This window comes from Petaurus breviceps, unplaced genomic scaffold (assembly GCF_028583685.1).
Source record: "Petaurus breviceps papuanus isolate PSGF00001 unplaced genomic scaffold, PetGlider_PUasm1.0 118, whole genome shotgun sequence".
Classification (NCBI taxonomy): domain Eukaryota; kingdom Metazoa; phylum Chordata; class Mammalia; order Diprotodontia; family Petauridae; genus Petaurus; species Petaurus breviceps.
The window spans coordinates 24,827,361-24,844,887 of NW_027185616.1; the positions used below are offsets into that span (position 1 = coordinate 24,827,361).

The window sequence follows — 17,527 nt, forward strand, 5'->3', positions numbered from 1 at the left end:
TGCTGTCCCATTGAATCATTACTTCATTTGAGTTCTTGGTATACTACACCATGGAGACAACTGAAATTGCTTTACCTCTGGTACATAGTTCCCATTTTGGAGAGGTTTGAGAGGATGTGAGGATCAGAGAGATTGGTTAGGCCTTCATCTTGTTAATCTTGTGATCTCAATATGCAGATAAAGTATACTTTTGAATGGTAACTCAATTTTGGGAAGAAATATGGAGAGAAGAAAGGCAGGGAGGAAGAGAGAGAGGGATGAACAGAAGAAAGAAGGAAGAAGAAAAGCATGAGACAGGAAAAGGAAAGGAGAAAAGGGAGGGAAGGAGGAAAAGAAGGAATAAGAGTGGGAAGTGAAAGGGGTTTATGGAATAAGACATTTTATTTTTTTTAAGTTAATGCATACATTCAAAAATTTTGAATAATAGAGTTTAGCATTTTAAATAAAGTAATTTTATGTATTTAGTTATTCATTTTGTTGAAGCCTACTAAATTTAGAATGAAAAAGCAAAGTTATGGGCACACAAGGCAATTATTGGTAGCTGTTGGTAACAAAGCAATTATGTTGGATTTTTCCCCCTGTATTTTCTTATCTCCCCCCACCTTGTTTTTTCTTTTTTCTTTGTATTTTAATAATAGCCTAACGGCATATGAAAAAGAAATTTAGCAATATTTGAAATAATAAGTAAAGCAGATTAATTGAAGGATGGAAAAGGGATGATAATTTTCTTCAAAACTGTCAGTTAACTGCATCCCCTTGGCATTCTTGATCGTTGCCCTATAGTGGGACACAGCAATGGACACACACTACCCTTTGACCATTGTAATTAATTGGAATCCATTGCAACTAAAGATGGCTTGATTTGCAGGGATGATTTAGAAGTAGAATGTGCCCACAATACACTAGCCAACCCTAAGCTACAATTGTCCTAAGTAACACTGCTTGGCAAATGACAAGCATCTAATACATGACTTTTATTCATCCATTAAGAGCTGCTGGAGTGTGGAGGCATCATAAGTTCACATTTGAACCAAATTTTCCTGTAGAACTTGAGATTGTGAAGCAATGTGTGCAAGAGTGGACTACATTATCTAAATTTCCCCACCAGCTAAAATCCCTATGATTCTTTTTTTTTTAATGATACAACTTGTAATTTTGACATCTGGAACTCCCATTGAGGAAACTCTGTCTACTGTTATAGATAGGCACCTACTTAAAAACTTGAGTTTTTCAGAATTTTAGATAGTAGCCTGAGGCCACTGAGAGGTTTAATGACTTACCCAGGGTCACAGAGCAAATATATATGTTAGAGGCAGGATTTGATTGCAGGGCTTTCTCACTTTGAGGACTACTTTTTATTTCTTTCTATTACCTCCTACTACTTTGTGTTTAAAAAAGAGTGAAATATAAAGTAATTGGGAGAATGATTTCTTAGGTTGTATGGAGCATTGCTATGTGGTCAGCTTATAAGAAAACCAATCCTAGCTTATCATATAGGAATGGCGGTCATATTTTTGGAAATCTATTTCAAATTGTTCTCACTGAATCATAAACTATTCTGTGAAGGTGAAGAGGAGAAGGGAGAGAAGTTACCGCGAAGAAAGAGCATGAGACCACAGAGGAAAAGGAACAGGGATGTTATCAATGAGGATGACCCACCCCCTGAACCTGAGGATGAAGAAACCAGAAAAGCCAGGGAAAAAGAGAGGAGAAGGAAGATGAAGAGAGGAGCGTAAGTTAATTTGGCCTGCTGTTTAACTGGAAGCTAATATTAAACTTTATTATTATAAAGACATTTTATAAAGCTAGAAGAATGCCATTAGTAGTTGCCATGCTAAAGAATAAAAGGTCAGTAGCCAAAACGACTTGTAGAAATAATGGGCATTTTGGTATATGTTATATCACCAAGGCAGCAAAGGAGAAACCCACGATTATTAAGTTCAGTGATATCTATTTTAAAGGCATGAGTGGGATTAAAATGAAGATAGAAGGTTTCTGCCCATTAGCTCATTTCCTCAGGTTCAATTCATTCAAAGCTACTAATCTATGTAGTTACTTGCAAATTATTCATTCAATCATTCATTTTTTTGTATATATCATTGTCCATTTTAGGGTGCAGACTCTAAGATGATAAATCAAAATCTCTCTACCTCTACACAATATATTACCCAGTTTTTTGTATGGTTTTATTTTGTTTTGTTTTTTCAAGACAGGGTCTCCCTATTTTGTCCAGGTTGGAAGTGTAATAGCCACCCATTACTAGATCCCATTTCTGATTTTAACCTTCAACTTTAACCTTTAATTTTAACCTTCACTTTAACCTGTCCCATTTTTCCGACCTGGGCCAGACCTACCTTCTTTAGGCAGCCTTGTGGCCCTCTGCTTCTGGAGGTTTAGTATATTTACGCCAGATTTAGTAAAGTTCCTGAATTGGCTTTATTCCTACTGCAGCTCAGAACTTCTAAAGTCAAGCAACAGACCAGAGCAGGAGTTATAGACATTTTTTTTTTTTTGAAAGCAATCGGGGTTAAGTAACTTGCTCAAGGTTACACGGCCAGTTATTTCTGGGTGTGGTGCTGAGTATCTGAGCCCGGATTTGATCGCTCCTACTCGCTGAGCCACCTGGCCACCCCTAAGCAATTGGGGTTAAGTAACTTGCTCAAGGTTCTGGGTGAGTGCAAAGTGTCTGAGCCCAGATTCGATCCACATGTCATCTCGACACTGGAGCGGGTGCTCTTACTCGCTGTGCTACCTGGCTGCCCCAAATTAGATACATTTACCATCATATGCAGCTATAACTCAGTTTATAAAGTCATTTAGTATTCATAAAAGGACAGTAGGACATGTATCCAAATGAAGACATAGAGCAGGGGTATTATGTAAAAGTTCTTACTCATCTCTTGGTGGTTTTTATTAAAACAGTCCAACATTTATTAAGCATCTACAGTGTGCAGAGTATTTTTAAAAATTTATTTACTTTTAGTTTACAACAGTCAGTTCCACAATCCCTTAAGTTCCAAATTTTCTCCCCCTCCTTCACCTCCCCCCTCCCCACCCATGGCAGCATGCAATCCAATACAGGTTCTACAAATACCATCCCATTAAACATTAGTCAAGTTGTAAAGGAGAATGATAACCAATGGAGTGAACAATGAGAAAGAAGGAATGAAACAGTGTGCAGAATATTATACTAGAGCCTGTTGGGAGTCATACTTCCTATGTCTGTACCTATCCACAGGGTGTTCCTCATACCTGGAATGATCTCCTTTCTTATCTCTGCTTCAAGGCCCAAGTCAGTGACCTCTCCAACAAGAGACTTACTGTCTTAATGTTCCAGCTCCCCCTAACAAAATCATCTTGTATGCATTTGGTGTGTACTTACAGCCACACGTGTTGTCTTTTTCTAATACTCCTTGAGAGTAGAGCCTTATTCATTTTTATCTTTATATGCCCAACTCCCCAGCACCATTTCTAGCATTGTGGGTTCCAGAAGTGCATGCTTAATAAAAATTGTTGATTTGATTGGTATATAAAAATAATAACTTGATTCTAGTTTCTGCCTTCAAGAAATATACAAATGAATGAGATATCACAAGAAAAAGACAGAACATGCAAACTCTAAGTAAATGAAGACTGATACAGCTCCTGTTGGGAAGTGCCAAGCAGAAAATGTAACGATAGTATAGTTAGCCCTTCTACATCATGGGGGTTAGGGACATGGTGCTCCTGCAGTCTGCACAGAACATTTTTTGGCCCTTCCTTCACACCAGAGAAGAATTCTGATTTTTTTCTTTTTCTTTTATGGGGTGTTTACTGCACTTTACTGTAAAATTTGGATTAAGTATTTGGTCAAGGGCTCTGTATTTTCTGTTGGCCTTCTCACATCGTCTGCAGTTTCCACAAAATCCCCTCAATATTCCTGTTTAATTTCTTGTGCTGATCTGTGTCATATTAAAACTGCAAGGAGGAGAGGCAAGATATGGAAGGGATAATCATATTTGAGTGTTGAAGTTCATAGGGGAAACATTTCTCAGAGGGGGCTAATCCTTAATTTTAGAAGTAGAAGGCTAAGCATTGGGTAGATATAAAGCCATTTAAAGAAATAAGGACTTAACCTTCTTCAAGTTTCCTTATTCTTTCACTCTGTTCCTTGTTCCTTTCCCTGAACTCTGAAATATATTTGCTTTAAATTTCTATTCTAGGCAGGAGAAAGAGTGCATCATTGGAGCCAGGAAAACTTGAGTCCAGGTCTTACCTTTGATACTTGTTGGCTGTGTGACCCTGAACAAGTCACTTAACTTCTCTGTTCTCTAAGTAACTCTCCAAGACCATAAGTTGCAGAGGTGCTGACCTGAATTGCTAGAGGGACTTTCCTCACCCAGGAGTTCCTTATTTCAAGTGACATCACAGGTCCAGACCTTCTCTAATTAAAAGCACTTCTACTGTCTTGCTTATTTTAATGTGGAAGATGCATTCCAAAACACTTTGTTGCTGTACACTTCATTACTAGACATACAAATAGCCCAGGAGGCATCAGAACATATTTAATGACTTGGGTTCCCCACACTCCCCTGCTTGATGCACCTCAGCAGGACAAACACTTTCATGTACAACTAACTGATACTTCCTAGTTTTCTCAGCCTTTTGGAGGAAAGGGAGTGGACAGAGACAGTCAGAGAAAGAGACAGAAGCAGAGAGAGACGGAGATACAGAGAGAGAGAAACATACACATACAAAGAGAGACAGAGACAGACGGAGGGAGGGAGGGACAGAGACAGGGAGAGAGACAGAGAGACAGAGGGAGAAAGAGAAATTGACAGAGATAGAAAAACAGACAGGGAAACAAAGAGAAACAGAGAGGGGCAGCCAGGTAGCACAGCGAGTAAGAACACCGGCCCCAGTGTCGGGATCACCTGGGGATCGAATCCGGGCTCAGATACTTAGCACCACCCCCAGAAACACCTGGCCATGTAACCTTGAGGAAGTTACTTAACCCTGATTGCTTTAAAAAAAAAAAAGATAGAAACAAAGGGACACAGAGAATGTGGGTGACTCTCACCCCAGAAAACTGCCTCAGATACTACTTTTCCCAATCTCAGGTCCTTCAGCTTTGTGAGCCTTAGACTGTTCTGGAGAGGCTTAAGACCTCTGCTTTTTCCTCTTGCGTTTCTTCTGCTTTTGATCCAACGCTGGGAACTATAGGACTTTCTTTAACTTATTTTGTAAAATAGCAAATCTGATTAAATGAGTCCTTTGCCCAGACAAATGGAGACATCTCTGTCTTTTGTCTTAATAGGAACTGTAGACCATATGATAAGTGGTAGCTCTGTTCTCTAATTTAGAGCCCATCTTTTCTCCTGGACACTAAACACATTTTTAAATAGGAAAAAAAGGACACAGGCACATGCACATACACACACACACACACACCAATAAACACACATGCTTTAAAGAGGATTGGTAGGCAAATAGGGACACATTCATTTCAGTTAATTAACTAGGGGTCCTTATTCAAAGACCAAAACAATACCCATGGGAATTTCCCTTGCACTAAGAAAACATATGAAACCAACTAAAGACCAAAGATTGTAAAGGTAACTATCTTTGGAGACAATTAAAGAACAGTGCCTTGTTAGACAGTTTGGAATGCTTCTAATAATATCACAGGCTTTTCCTGACCCAATTTTAGGTGAATAAGTAATGATATGTGTTCAGAGCTGTGAGAAATTCAACATTAGATGATTCTTTGCCTCTAACAACAGCTGTTTACATAAATTAAAGCCAAGCAGAGAACTGCATTATAAATAGGAAGGATTCAGACAAATATCTCCAAATAATAATAGTAGTAATAATAGAACACATTTATGTAGCACTTTAAAGTTCCCAGGATGCTTTATATATTTTTTACACCAATTGATTTTCATGCTACATTTGCAGTAGTGCTATTATTTCCTCCATTTTATAGAAACAGAAACCAATGCCCAGAGAAATTGTGACTTAGTTGCCTTGGACCGGGCAGCCAATGTGAATTAGAAGTGGGACTTGAATCTAGGTTCCGAATGACTCAAATAATCTGTTTAAATTAGATAGTCAGTATCTACAAAGAAACTGTTTTGGGTATTTTGACTATTTTAGCAAAGTGCTTTTTTTCAAAGTCAGCTGGAAAAATGATGCTTTTCAAAGTAAAAAAGAGCAAATTGGCCTTGAAACTTTCATCTCTAGATATTGCCACCAAGTCCATATTATTTTATTCTTTGTTCACTATAGTATCCACCATAATATTTGCTGCCAAATATCTTAAATAATAGTAACAAAAGAAGACAATCCATAATGCAAACAGGTTGCTATAGTGGTCATGAGAGTAAAGTAGTTTGCTTTCAGTCTGAATGTTGGTAACTCAAATGTTAGCATGGTACCATAAACTGTTAGCCTGAGGTGAGAATCATAGCACATAGTAAGTGCTTAATAATTTTTTTTCATTTGTTCTTTTATTCATTCATCTAGCAGATAAAAAAAACCCTCAAATACCACCTATTATAATATGTATTGACCCAATAATACTTTTTATAACATCTTCAACAATGAGTGGACCTCCGAGGAAGGGGTAGAGGGCATTCTACTTTTGGATAGCTTAATTGTTAAAAAGTTTTTCCTTGTATTAAGCACAAAATTTTCCTCTCTTCAACTTTAATCAATCAATTATCTATTAATAAGGATCTATTAAGAACTTGATATGAGTAAGGCTCAAGTAAACCACAACTGCTCAATAAATAAGAAATGCCCCATGCTGGCTTAAGTACAAAAACATACATACATACACACACACATGCACGCACATACACAAACACACAGCCTATGTGAGCTTCACTCTTCATTAAATATATTTGAGTTACCAATTGAGCTGTAGAAGCAGTAGCATGCTGCAGTAGAAAAAGCAGTGAATTTGGAGTTAGAGTACCAAGGTTAAAATCCTATCTCTGCCATTTACTACAGTAAGATTATATATATAATCTTGGATAGGTCATTTTACCTGTCTAGGATTTATTAGCCTCATGAAGTGATTGGACTTAATGATCTCTAAGGCCCTTGATACCTTTAAATCCATTATCTCATAAAATACCTTTATTCTTTTCCATATCGCTTTCTTCCTTTCTTTTTCCCCAATTTTTCTTATTTTTTAAAGATTTACTTAGTATTTAATTTTTCCCCAGTTACATTAAAAACAATTTTTAACATTTGTTTTTAAAATTTTGAATTCCAAATTCTCCCGCTTCCTCTCTCCCTATATCCACCCATGGATAAGGCAAGCAATTTCATATAGGTGATACTTGTGTAGTCATACAAAACATATCCATAAGAGTCATGTTTTGGAAGAAAACAGACCAAAAAAACCTCAAGAAAGATAAAGAAAACTAAAAAAAATCGTATATTTCAACCTGTATTCAGAAACCACCAGTTCTTTCTCTGGGGATGGATAGCGTTTTTCATCCTAAGTCCTTCAGAGCTGTCTTGGTTGTATTGCTGAGAATAGCCAAGTCATTCACAGCTGCTCATCTGACAGTATTGCTGGTATGTTGTATATAATAAATTTAACTTTGCATCAGTTCATGCAAGTCTTTCCAGATTTTTCTGAGAGCATCCTGCTCATCATTTCTTAAAGTACAATGGCATTCCATCATAATCACATACCACAACTTGTTCAGTCATTCCCCAACCAGTGTACATCCCCTCAATTTCTAATTCCTCACTCCCAGAAAAGAACTACTATAAATATTTCAGTACCTATATGTCTTCTTCCTTTTTTTTTCAATCTCTTTTGGGATACAGACCTAGTAGTGGTATTGCTAAGTCAAAGAGTACATATGCATGGTTTTATAGTCCTTTGGGCATAGTTCCAAATTGTTCTGTAGGGTGGTTGAATTAGTTCACAACTCTGCTAACAGTACATTAATATCTTGTTTTTCCCATATCCCCTCCAACATTTGTCATTTACCTTTTCTGTCCTACTAGTCAATCTAATAGGTATGAGGTACTTCAGAAATGTTTTAATTTGCATTTCTCCACTCAGTAATGAGTTAGAATACTTTTTTCATACATCTATAGATAGCTTTAATTAGTTCATCTGAAAACTGATTATACCTTTTGATCATTTATCAATTGGAGAATGGTTCTTAGCTTAAAATTTTGACATAGTTCTCTATATGTGAGAGAAATGAGGCCTTTAGGGGTGGCTAGGTGGTACAGTGAATAGAGCATCAGCCCTGGAGTCAGAAGGACCTGAGTTCAAATCTAGTGTCAGACACTTAATACTTACTAGCCATGTGACCTTGGGCAAGTCACTGAACCCCAATTGCCCAGCCTTCTCCCCTCCAAAAAAAAGAGAGAGAGAAATGAGGCCTTTATCAGAGAAACTTGCTTTAATTTTTTTTCACAGTTCTTATTGCTAATTATATTTCCTTCCATTCTATTCTTTCTACACCCATTTATTCAACTCTTTCTCTCTCCTTTCACCCTGTCCCTCCTCAAAAGTGTTTGGCTTTTGATTACTCCTTCCCCCAATCTGCCCTGCCTGCTATCACCCTTCACCCCTTATCCCCCACCCCTCTAACTTTCTTGTAGGGTAAGACAGATTTCTATGCCCAATCGAGTGTATATGTTATTCCCTCTTTGAGCTATTAATTCTGATGAGAGTAAGGTTCACTCCCTCCCTCTCACCTCCCCTCTCTTCCACTCCATTGTAAAAGCTTTTTCTTGCCTCTTTTAGGTGAGATAATTTACCCCATTCTACTTCTCCCTTTCAATCGCTTTCATTTTTTTTGTTTTTTTTATTTTTATTTTTTGCCTTTTGGAGGGCAATTGGGGTTAAGCAACTTGCCCAAGGTCACACAGCTAGTAAGTGTTAAGTGTCTGAGGCCAGATCTGAACTCAAGTCCTCCTGACTCCAGGGCCGGTGTTTTACTCACTGCCCCACCTAGCCGCCCCTCTCTTTCAATTTTTTTTTTATTTTTTAGATATTGTCCCTTCGTATTCAACTCATACTTGTGTCCTCTGTCTATATATAATCCTTCTTAACTATACTAATAATGAGAACAGTCTTATGAGTTACAAATATCATCTTCCCAAGTAGGAATGTCAACCTGGTTAAAATCCCTTGTGATTTCACTTTCCTGTTTACCTTTTTATTGTTCTCTTGAATCCCTCAAAACTCCATATATCCCTTTTCTCCCAAAGGTCTAGTTCTATGCCTATCTAGAAAAGAACTCAGTTTCAGAACTTAAGACTATTAAGAAAAAAGAAATTGGGGCAGCTAGGTGGCACAGTGAGTAGAGCACCAGCCCTGGAGTCAGGAGGACCTGAGTTCAAATTCGGCTTCAGACACTTCACACACTAACTGTGTAACCTCGGGCAAGTCATTTAACCCCAATTGCCCTGCCTTCCCCCTGGAAAAAAAAAGAAATTAATGTTTAAGTGTAATTGTTTTTTAAATTTGAAGCTAAAGCTGAAAATACAAGTAATAGAACTTGGTGATTAAAGTACTATATTCAATTTTCCAAGTCAAGGACATTGGATGGAATATTTGTTGCAATGATATCAGCCTTTTTTACATTTGGAAACGGAGTCAAGTTTAGGATCTGTCTGTTAACCTTATGCTTTCTTCCTCCCTTAAAGAGATGAAGATGATGAAATTGATGAAGAGGAACTGGAGAGAATGAAGGCAGAGTTAGATGAAAAAAGGCAAGTCATCGCTACAGTCAAGTGTCAACCATGGAAGATGGAAAAGAAGATCCAAGTTCTAAAGTATGCATTTTTTTCATAATTAGAGGGGGAAAAATCCTGATATTTATTTGCTAAAAGCTCTTGAATATGTTCTATTCTACACTACACGGCTAAGAAGAATGTGAGCGAAAATCTCTAAATAAGAAACAGCTATTAGCAAATTAGTTAATTAGGGGCATGTGGACCCATCTACTGTTAACTTCAATCATTCTTCTGAACTGATGCTTCATTTTTGTTTAATCCTGTGAGATAATAATGTTGCATTTAATATGGGTATTCGACTTGTATACTTGCATCTCCGATAGATCCCAGCTCCAGGCAATAGAACATCTTGCAATTCTCATTAAAGCATCGGGTGGTTAACAAATGACTATCCTTTAAACTAGAACCAAAAGCAGAATTCCAATTTCATGTTTACAGGATGATAGCTTCAGGCCAACAGTACTCTATGACTATAAAGATTCACATGTCCCTGTAGGTCTAATATGCAAAAGTATGCATAACCAAGTTATAGCCTCTTGGTTTATGATATATTATATATAGAAATAGTTGGTTGGTGAAAGGTATAGGGTAGACTCTCCTCCCCCCACCTCCAATGTCCCCCTCAAACCTTTCCCCCAACATGAGGGATCAAGAAGTATTCCTTGATTTTTTCTTTTACACCAAGCTTCTTTTTTCACTCAGTGGACTAAGCTGGGATTTGTAAGACCTGAGTTCAAATCCCAATTCTGTCATTTACTACTTTGTGATGGGGACAAGTTGTTTCACCTCAGTTTCTTAATCTATAAAATGAGGTCTACTAAATGTTCTCTGAGCTCATCTCTAGTTCAAAATCTAGGATCCTTTGGCTAAATGGAGGCAGTTAGGTGGTGCTTTGCAAGTATTTTCAAAATATTTTCAATATTCTTTTTAAAAAATGTCTATTGCTACCCATTAAGCAACCTTCTCCCTACTCCCTAATAGGAGCCCTCCCTTGTAACATATGCATAGTCAATCAAAAAAATAAATACATTGACAGTGTCTGAAAATGTATGTAGCATTTTATACCCCAAGTCTATGACTTCTTTGCCTTACCAAAGAAAAGGAAATGAAGTTAGTCCTACCTAGCAGTACCTGTTTCTGATGAAGCCATGCTGGCTCTTTATCAGAAAACCCTTCCCCTAACATTACAGAAAATGAACCCCATCAAATATTAATAGAGAGGAAATGACTGGTTACCAAAATATTTGTCTGTGGTCAGATTATTAACTGGTTAGAGCAAAGTTCAAAACCAGAAAGTAGAATGAGGAGAAGATGACACTCAGTGAAATTACTACAGATCCAGAATGATCTCTTCAAACTGATTTTGATTCTAAAAATGGGAAATAAATGAAGGGACTTTGATTACTTGTAGTTCCTGGAGAAGTTTAACAAATACAAAATAGTTGCCATACTCAGGAAACCAAAAGAATCCAAGAACCAATTCAAGCAGGAAACACTTGATCTCTTTACAAAGCATAGTGATCCAAAAGTTAAAGGCAAAAAAAAGGGATGGGGGGTGGCAGTAGTCAGCTAGGTGACTCAGTGGATAGACCATGAATCCTGGAGTCAGGAGGACCTGAATTCAAATTTGTCTTAGTTCCTTGACATTTACGAGCTGTGTGACTCTAAGCAAGTCACTTAACTTTGATTGCCTTACCAAAAAAAAAAAAGTTGAAGGCAGCTTTTATTTAGAATACAATCTCATTTTCAACTATTAAAAACTACAATGATGAAAGAATATTTTTGGAATATCTCCTCAGAAATCAGATCCAGTGATGCTAGGTCATCCCCCAATATATTTTTAGGTAGAATTTGAGAGATGTCAAGGAGGTAGCTAGGTGGTACAGTGAATAGAACACTAGTTCTAGATTCAAGAGGACCTGAGTTCAAATCTGGTCTCAGACACTTGACACCAGCTGTGTGACTTTGGGCAAGTCACTTAACCTCAATTATCTTGCCATCCCCCTTCTACAAAGAAAAAGACATGTCAAATGAAACAGATTTACAAGTTTTTCTTTAAAGATACATTCTCATTATTTGAGTCACTAAATTTGTATTCTACCTCCTTAATATCTGATATGTTACACAGGCATAATTCATTTTATTTTGCTTTGCTTTATTGTGCTTTGCAGATCTTGTGCTTTTTGCAAATTGAAGGTGTGTGGCAACCCTATGTCAAGCAAATCTATTGAACCATTTTTCCAACAGCATGTGCTCACATCATGTCTGCGTGATATTTTAGTAACTCTCACAGTACCTCAAACTTTTTCCTTATTATGATATCTGTTATTGTTGATATTACCATTGTCAGAAAGTCCAGAGTTCAAATCCTATCTCAGATACTTATAGCTTTGTGACCCTGGACAAGTCACATAACAGAACCTCTGTCTGCCTCAGTTTCCTCATCTGTAAATGGGGATAATAGTAGCATCTATCTCAAAAGGGTTATTGTGAATGAGTATGAGACAATATATATATATATATATATATACATAGCAGGTTCTCAATTTTGGGGTTAAGTGACTTGGCCAAGGTCACACAGCTAGTTTGTGTGTCAATTGTCTGAGGCTGCATTTGAACTCAGGTCCTCCTGACTTCAGGGCTGGTGCTCTATTCACCGCACCACCTAGCTGCCCCAGGTTTTCAACTTTTAACTACTATATAAATGCTATCTATTATTATTGAGATGAGGGTAGGAAGATCAACAGTACCTGAAATACTGAAATTCCATGTTGGAGTCAAAATTTTTTTTAAGTAATTGGGGTTCCATTTTAAAATATCTCAGAGGAGATTCTAAAAGAGTGGAGATCACAGGTCGTATTATATCCCCCTCCTCTGAGCAACTGAGAAGAACACAGCAACCCCTACTAACCCCTATGTCCACTTTTCTATGTCTAAAAAAAGTTTATGAGTGTTCTATTCATGTCTAGGGGGTGCATCTGATGCAAATATGAGAAAGGAATGGGCAGGCTTTCATAAACAATTTTCTACAGGAAAAATAAAGAAAAAAAAGTTCTCATCTTCCTGGTCACATAATTAGTGTGGAGAATACAAGACATGGCTGTTTGTATTATATGTTGATTACAGAAAAAAAACTTTTGACCGCATAGAGGAAAAGAAAGCTTTGAGATTCTCCTTTAATAAGTGTGTGCTAGGCATATTTTAAGAGCATACGAGATTCTCTGATAGGCACAACCACAGAGATAACTGCTCCTCTGAGTGTCAACATCAGGCAAAGCATAAAATGGGAGGATGTTGACCAAATCACGTCCTATACAGTAACAGCTGCCCTGACCTCTAGATACTCATTGTGGCGTATGACTTGATATTGTCAAAGCACTATGAACCATCCTTAAGAAATGGGGAAGGAGATTTTATATGTTCTTTTTTCTCTATCATGCCAGTGGACTAATTTTCCCACTCTAACAATGTTATAAATACTGATTAGTCACAAGGAATAGGGAGTGTACCTGTGTGATTTCATTGATAAAGGGAACGACCAGATGAGGAATAATAATAATGATAGCTGTTGTATATATATAAATATATGTTTATATATATAAGCATATAATCACCCCATTTCCTCATCTGGAATATGTATGTGCACATACACATACACACACATATACTAGCTAACTTGCTTTAAGAATTAGAAAATGCGGGGCAGCTAGGTGGCACAGTGAAGAGAGCACCGGCCCTGGGGTCAGGAGGGCCTGAGTTCAAATCCAGCCTCAGACACTTAACAACAAAAACTAGCCGTGTGACCTTAGGCAAGTCACTTAACCCCAAATGCCCTCCAAAAAGCAAAAAAAAAAAAGGATTAGAAAATTCTATGTATGTGTTAACAGTGGATATTCACAAAAACCTTGTGACTACATTTTACAGATGAGGAAACTGAGATTAATGAAGGTTAACTGACTCTTCCAGGGTCATATAACTAATAAGTCTCTGGACTTTGAACTTCCTTGTTTCAAGTTCGATGCTACTTAACTGCTCCACAATAAGGAAACTACCTTCTTTGTTTTTAGAGAGAGGTTTAGAGTTCTGAGAGGTTGTCAATCAGTCAACAAGCATTTATGAAGGACCTACTATGTGCCAAGCACTGAAGTAAAGGTTGAGGATACAAAGGACTTCACATTCTATAGAATACAACATGTAAATAACTATACATAAAATGCATGTGTGTGTGTTTGTAGAGAGATGGACAGAGACAGAGACAGAGAGACACAGAATAGATGGGAAGTAGTCTCATAGGGAAAGGCATTATGTGTGTTTAGGCTGAGGGAGGAGGACTGGGAAAGACCTCCTGCATAAGGAAGAATTTGAACTGGCCTTAAAGAAATCTGGTGAGGCTAAGAGGCAGAGGTAAGCAGGGAGAGCAGTCCAAAGGGTGGGGGTGGGAGGATGAGCAGCCAGTGCAGAGTCATCATTGGGAGATGGAGAGTTATGTGAAGGAACAGTACATAGGACAACGTAGCTGGATAAAAGAGGGTTTGAGTGAGTGAACTGGGAAGAAAGAATGGGCTCTGTTTGTGAAGGACTTTAAATGCCAATCAGAGGATTTTGTCTTTATTCCTTGAGGTTAATAGGGAATCAGTAGAGATTATGGAGTGGGGGTCAGGGGGGAGAGTGAAATGGCAGGTCTGTACTTTAAGAAAATCAATTACTTTAGCAGTCAAGTGGATGATGGCTTGTAATAGGGCAAGACTCAAGGCAGGGAAAGTAAATAAAAGGCTATTGGAGTAGTCCATGTGAGTGATGATAAGAGCCCATTTGAGGGTGGTAGTTGTGTGAATAGAGCTAAAAGGACATGTACAAGAGATGCAGTGAGTCAATCAGCAAATGAGCAAGCATCTGCAGTCTATGGTGTGCCAGGCTCTGTGGTAATTGCTGGAGATGTAGAGAGAGGAAAAAGGCAGGATCTGCTCCCAGGGAGCTCACAGTCTAACAAGGGAGACAACCTGCAAACAACCATGTACCAACAAGATATACTCAAGATGGATTGGTGATAATCTTAGAAGGAAAGCACTAAGATTAAGAAGCACTGGGAAATCTTGAAGAAGGTGGGACTTTAGCTGATACTTGAAGCAAGCTAGAGAAACCAGGAGACAGATGAGGAGGGAGAGCATTCTAGACGTGAGGGACAGGAGGTGGAAATGCGCAGTTAAGGAATGGGGCATAATGTGTGAGGGACAGTAAGGAGCCCAATGTCACTGGACCACAAAATATGTAAAGTACGGAGACTGGAAAGGCAGAAAGGAGAGAGATTTAAAAAGGTTTTAAAAGCTAAACAGGATTTTCTCATTGATCCTGGAGGTAATAGGAAGCCACTATAGTTTACCCCACAGGTGATGACTTGGTTATACCTGTGCTTTCAGAAGCTCAATCTGATAGCTGAATAGAGGATAGCCTGCAATGAGGAGAGATGAGATAGGAAGAATAACTGGCAGTCTTTTGCCATAGTCCAGGCATGAGGTGGTAAGGACCTGTACCAGCCTGTTGACAGTGTTACAAGACAGAAAGGGACATACATTAGGGATATTTCAAAGGCAGAAACAACGAAACTCCCGTCTGTCCTTACCTTCAGTACTGGAATGCCAACTTGTCTTTTGTACAGCTCAAAGTGAATGTCCCATAGCTATCTTCCACTTAGTATGTCCAATAAAGAGTTCATCATCTTTTCCCTAAAACTCTTCCCCCTTCCTAACTTTCCTGTTATTATCAAGGACACCACCATTCTTCCAATCACAAGGACACCTTTTGATCATCTTTGACTCCTCACTCTCCCTTTCTTCACATACCCAATCTGTCCCCCAGGTTTACAGCCCAGGCGTCACCCTCAACGCCTCACTCTCTCATCTCCCCATATCCATTCAGTTGTCTAGTATTGTTTCTACCTTTGAAATTGACTTTTTCTTGGTTTTTCTTCTGTGGGAACCAGGTGCATTGAGATGATATTTGAACCCATGGAAAAGATCACTAAATTAGACAGTATAAAGATGGAAAAAAGCACCAAGAGATAGCCTTGGAGGGATACTCAGAGTGTGATCTAGATGAAGATTCAGCAAAGGAGCTGCAAAGGCAAATACAAGGAGAGAACCAAGAGAGGTAGATCATGAAAACCTAGAGAGAAATGTGAGACAGTGATCAGCCATGTCAAAGTCTACTTAGGGTTAGAGAAAAATAAGTTACTTACCCAGGGTCATATAGCCAGTGTGTTTCAGGAGGACTTTGAACCCAGGTTTCCTGACCTCAAGGCCAATTTGCTTTTCATTACACCATGCTGCTAAAGTGTTTAATGAATACTAGAGGTAAAATAATAGAATTAGAACCAGAGAGCTGAACTAGGTATTAGAAGACCTATGCCCTACTCCAGGTTCGGTGAGCTGTGTGACTTTGGACGAATCACTCAATTTCCATGGGCCTGAGTTTCCTTATCTGTAATACAGTGGAACACATGTGTATAATCCCTACTACTAGAGAGGCTGAGGCTTTTGGAGCTTTTGAGCTCAGGAGTTCTGAACTGCAGGGGGCTATGTCAATCTGATCTTTTCACTGTTTGACATTAATATAGTGAGCCCCAGAAGGGCTTGCCATGGGGTTGCTGAAGAGAGGAGAACCAGCTCATGTCAGAATTAGAACAAGTCAAAACTCCCTGCAGAGCAGAATGGAATCCGGCTATGAGTGGCCCCTGTCTTTTTAGCCTGGGTGAGATAGCAAAGCCCAGTATTTAAAAAACTATCTTTAAATTTAAAAATTGAAAATAATAAAACGAGGGGAAAGGAAGTCAGGACAATCTCTAACATCCTTCTAACTCTAAGATTCTAACATTATGGGTTAAATAGGCTTTTGTAAGCTAGTCTGGGAATCAAGCCACTAATTATTATATGCTTTCTATGGGAAACTTTGTTCCAAATTCCCCAAAAGAGACATAAATTAGCATTTGGAACAGAATCCATTTGCAAGTTGGGGGATTGCCTGCTTGTATATGCTCATGTAGAGGCATAAAATGTTATAAACTGGCTTGCTAGATGTGGAGATCCAGCATTCCAGCCTACTTGCACATTTTGTTATGTTTGAAATTTAGTATGGGTTGTACTGGGGATCTTTTTTTTTCTATTATCCTGGGGCACACTTTGAGTGAAAACAGAATTATAGGAATAACCAGTATATTCTCCCCAGGATTGCTGAATAATAGTCTTTATCCTTCTCCACCTGAACCATACTCAGTTCTATATTTATAGATTCACAACCCAAGGCAAACAGATAGATTTTCTTTCACCACCCATCAGTGACAAGGAACTACAAATGAATGGTGCTCTGTGCTCTACAGCAAACCAGATAATGCTATACCAAACATGACCAAATTTTAAAGTTAGGTATTTATAATACAGTGTATAAAAGCACATTATATAGTCAGGATGTGTGAGAGAAGGGGCCAGGAATCTGGTGGGGTTGCTGCCATTTACAGTATTTGGAAGTCACTTTGTATAACCACTGAAAGACCAAGGGGCCCACCTTCTTCAACTCATTACCAAAACTTCTTTTTCTCTTTATTTTCAAAAATGTATTTACTCAGTAAATATCTAATAAGCAAAAAATGATCTTCATTGATCTTCTTTCTCTGTCTCTTTGTCTCTGTCTGTCTTTCTCTCCCTCTCTCTCTGTCTCTCTCTCTCTCCCTGTCTCTCTCTGTCTCTCTGTCTCTCCCTCTCTCTCTCTCTCTCTC

At 38.3% G+C, this 17,527-nt stretch overlaps 1 protein-coding gene across 1 annotated transcript in view; it reads left to right on the forward strand.

Moving 5' to 3' along the window:
* TMC1 (transmembrane channel like 1) overlaps positions 1–17,527 on the forward strand; it is a 151,415-nt gene that overhangs the window by 11,307 nt on the left and 122,581 nt on the right. The window contains exons 3-4 of the mRNA XM_069087161.1: positions 1,567–1,732; positions 9,670–9,798. Coding sequence (XP_068943262.1) covers positions 1,608–1,732; positions 9,670–9,798 — 254 coding nt within the window. The 5' untranslated portion in view covers positions 1,567–1,607. The remainder of the gene's footprint in view (positions 1–1,566; positions 1,733–9,669; positions 9,799–17,527) is intronic.